This window comes from Centropristis striata, chromosome 4 (genome assembly GCF_030273125.1).
Source record: "Centropristis striata isolate RG_2023a ecotype Rhode Island chromosome 4, C.striata_1.0, whole genome shotgun sequence".
Classification (NCBI taxonomy): domain Eukaryota; kingdom Metazoa; phylum Chordata; class Actinopteri; order Perciformes; family Serranidae; genus Centropristis; species Centropristis striata.
This window is the reverse complement of record NC_081520.1, coordinates 24,050,113-24,054,149: the sequence shown is the minus strand read 5'-3', so window position 1 is coordinate 24,054,149 and position 4,037 is coordinate 24,050,113. Positions and strand designations below refer to the sequence as shown.

General features: G+C 39.8%; 1 protein-coding gene across 1 annotated transcript; it reads left to right on the top strand.

The window, feature by feature from the left end:
* Positions 1-598: 598 nt before the first annotated feature.
* On the top strand, positions 599-3,376 carry LOC131970225 (ladderlectin-like). The gene is made up of 7 exons (XM_059331566.1): positions 599-809; positions 913-942; positions 1,536-1,580; positions 1,994-2,085; positions 2,311-2,436; positions 2,554-2,653; positions 3,155-3,376. The coding sequence occupies exons 1-7, from the start codon at positions 686-688 to the stop codon at positions 3,223-3,225; spliced, it is 588 nt and encodes a 195-aa protein (XP_059187549.1). The 5' UTR covers positions 599-685; the 3' UTR covers positions 3,226-3,376.
* Positions 3,377-4,037: the final 661 nt, after the last annotated feature.

The window sequence follows — 4,037 nt, the reverse complement described above, 5'->3', positions numbered from 1 at the left end:
CTCTAATCATATCATGTGTAGTATAAAACCATGACAGAAGCCATTTATCCTGCATTATTGCTACTTTTACTGGTATGCTTAAAATATATTTTGCTGTTCATATTAATGTAATCTTACTTAATTATATATTTGAAATGTATCACTGTGGATGGTGGAAGAACACTCCCTTATTTCATGATGAAGAAGAAATCTATAAAATACAGAAATACATTTAAAATAATTACAAAAAATAATTCATTAAATTATGAATAAACTATTAATAAAGGAAAAAATCATTAGAATAGTAAATAAATAGGGAAATGAAAACAAAGATAAACAAATTGATTCATTTCTTTCTTACAATTCTTTGAAACCATTAACCTGAGGTAAAAAAAGAATCAACAACAAGGAAGTGGTTTGTGCAAACTGTTTACATGCTGTCAGGAAGAAGATCAGAGTTCAGGGTCACAGCTTTATGTGCTTACTGTAATCAGAGTCCCTCATACTGAGCTAATTATCAGACAAACCTCAGCACGTGCTGCCATCCACACGCCCACATGAACAGACTCAGTGTGGTTCCAGTGTGTATATAAAGAGCAGTGAGACCTCCTCGTCAGCATCATTCAGCTGATACCTGAACATCATCACCTCACATCTAACTGAAAGGTAAGACACCTGCTGCACTGCTTTTCATTCAGTGGAGCCCATGGCTGTGCTCTCCCTCTGTGTGTTTATTGGTGTTTTTTTCTTCTCCACACAGAACGATCAGTTGATCATCACCATGAAGACTGTCCTGGTCCTCTCCATACTTTTCTGTGCTTCATTTGCAGGTCAGGTTCAACACACACACACACACACACACACACACACACACAGGTAGAGTAACTCGTGCTCTAATGTTACTGACGGTGACGTGTTTGTTTTTTTCTGTAGCTCCGGCTGAAGACAAAGGGAAGGCTCCAGGTCAGTATTGAAGCTCTCAGCTTTAATAGACACAGGAAGTTACAGCAGGATGCTCAGAAGTCAAGTTCACTTCTTTTCTCACTTGTCTAGCTGTTTGAAAGGAAATATATTTCAAGATCGGGTCTGAAAAGTGAAGCCAATGCAAAGTCAGATTGTATGGAACTCTATGAGAAAATGACCCCATTTATTACCTCAGTAAACACGTTCCTAATGACTTTATGGTCTCACTTGCTAGTTTCGAGTCTTTATTACAACATGATGACAAAAATGTGTCCCATATAGAGTAAACTAGACGATAAATCAAGGTATGTTATTCATTTTTGGTCGCCTTGCCAACCAAGCTGGTCACCAGCATTGCGTGATAACGTAGTTCCACCCTCCTGACCAAATATGGTCACTTCTGGCTATGATGTCCAAAAAGCCAAACTTGATCATGTAGGACTGTCTGTGGGTCACAGTTTTACAGAACACACCTACTACACGAGACACACTTATTAATATGATCTGTAGCTAACATTCTTGACTTGAAGTTGTGAAGATTAATGAAGCTGTTGATGTTTCAGAAATGGAGGACGAGATGATGATGAAGAAAGAAGAAGTATTTGCACCAGAAGATTCTGTCCCTGCTCCCAGAAACGGTAATCAGAAAAGACACACAGAACTCACAACAATATATTGTGTGACTGCTCATTGTCAATGAACATTAAAATAGATATTTGGTTTATCAGCTATACTTATCAAGTACTCCGTAACTGTGTCACACATGGCTGAAACAAGTTCAGTTAGATTGGACTGTTGAAAACCTTTTTGGTTTTTTTTGACACATACTGATACTAATCATTGTGTTCACTGTTTCTGTTTCAGCGGCACTTGTGTCTGAGGAGGCAGATCCTGAATGTAAGAGCCACATCACTGTTTAAGTTGTAATTAGAATGACTCTTTCTGCTGTCTGAGGCTGTCCAAAGTGAAATTATTAGTTATTATCAGTGTGTTTCAATTAGTGAAACTGCTCTGTTGAAGACAACGTTCTCTCTCTTTTGTCTTTCTGTAGCTCGTTTTAACTTGTGTCCAAATGGCTGGTACAGCCATGAATCTCGCTGCTTCCTGTACAGCCAGACCGCCATGACATGGCACAGAGCTGAGGTACTGCTACTGTAACACTTGTGTTTGTGATTGCAACATGTAAACAAATATGGAGAATCTATATGGTGATGGTCAGTCAGTCAGTCTGTCACCATTAGTCCATGAAAAGATGAACTCTTCACACCACAGCTCATGACAGTTTTGAGGCAGAAAATGAAGAAATTAAATGAACAACTGTTAAACTGTTTCACCACTAAGATGCTATGATCCTCCTCTGTCTGACAGGAGTACTGCAACAGCCTGGGTGCCAACCTGGCCTCGGTTACCAACCCCAGAGAGTACAGCTTCCTCCAGCAGATAACACAGAATGCCCGTCAGAGCAGCGTATGGCTGGGAGGCTTCCAGCTGCAGGTCTGGATTTTTGAAGACTAACCACCACTTAGCTAGTCCAGATCAAGCCCAGGACCTGGTCCAAAGGGGATCCAGACTTGGCCACACTGTCTTACAGTCATGCTCTTTGTCTCTTAGGGCCAGTGGATGTGGATTGACCGTGAGGGTTTCTATTACACCAACTGGTATTGCCAGTCCAGCTCCAGCAGCCACCCCTGTGTCTTCTTACGCAGCAGCAGTAAGTCCATGTGATTTCTTCAGGCTGGCTAGCTACATTAGTGAACCTTTTTCTACTTTAACTGTTTTCTTGTGTTATTATCATACAGGGAATATAACATGAAACATTTACCTATGTGGCAATTTGTGAAGATTCTACTGGGCAACATCAATTAATATCAAATTTCAGAGTAATTTTGGAATATATTTTCCTTCTCAGTTATAAACGGTGCAGCTGTGTGCACTGTGCTGTAACAGGTCATGTTTGACTCCGACATAGCCTTAACTGCCACACACTCTCCATCTCATTTCAAATTACAAGTCCAAATAAGATTAACTTAATCTTGTTCTCAGAGATCATATCTGTATTTATTTGTCTCGATAACAGTGATTTTTTTATGTTAATACTGATTAGCTTACTTTTATGTGGAAAATGCAAATACGTGATGTTACAGTTTTTTTTTTTAGCTTAATGATTGATTTAATTCTAATGTTATTTTTTCTCTTCTTTATCACATTTCAGATGGTTGGGGTAACACCGCATGTGGCACTTCTTATACCTTTTTCTGCTCCAAAAGCCCTTTCAGATGTTAACATACACACTAAACATCTGGATTCTAATATTCTTTCTGAGCGGACTCATGAATATTGTTTGGTGTTCTATTAAAGTATAGTTTTCCATTGTGTATTCTTTTTAAAGGATGAAATGTTAAATAACTTCTGTGTAAAAGTATTTCTGTTTGTAATTGTGTAATTGTCTGCTTCTTTTTAATAAAAAAAACTTGAAAGAATAATAACATATGTCATCTTTCTTTAAGACTTTGGTTGAAAAGTGCTTGTTTAAATCCAGCTGTAGTCTGAAAATCGCAGCCAACTCTGCTTGCCTCGGTCTTAACATCCACAGAGGGAAGAGCAAAGTCCTGAGAGTCAACTCTGCCAGCATTGCACCCATCATGCTGGAAGGTGAAGCTCTGGAGGAGGTTGAGGAGTTCACCTACCTTGGCAGCATTGTCAACAAGCAGGGTGGCACAGATATAGATGTGAGAGTCAGGATTGGCAAGGCCAGAGTAGCATACCTCCAACTAAAGAACATCTGTAGCGCAAAAGACCTGGCCACCACAACAAAGATCAAGATCTTTAACAGCAATGTGAAGTCAGTCCTACTCTACGGTACAGAGACATGGAGGACAACAGTCAAAACTACAAACAAAATCCAGTCATTCATCAATACCTGTCTGCGACGAATCCTCCAGATCCACTGGCCTAACACTATCAGCAACAAAGAACTGTGGAAATGCACCAACCAAAAGCCAACGGACGAAGAGATCCTCCAACGGCGTTGGGGATGGATAGGCCATACTCTCCGCAAACCAGCCACAAACACCACAAGACAGTCCCTCAAGTGG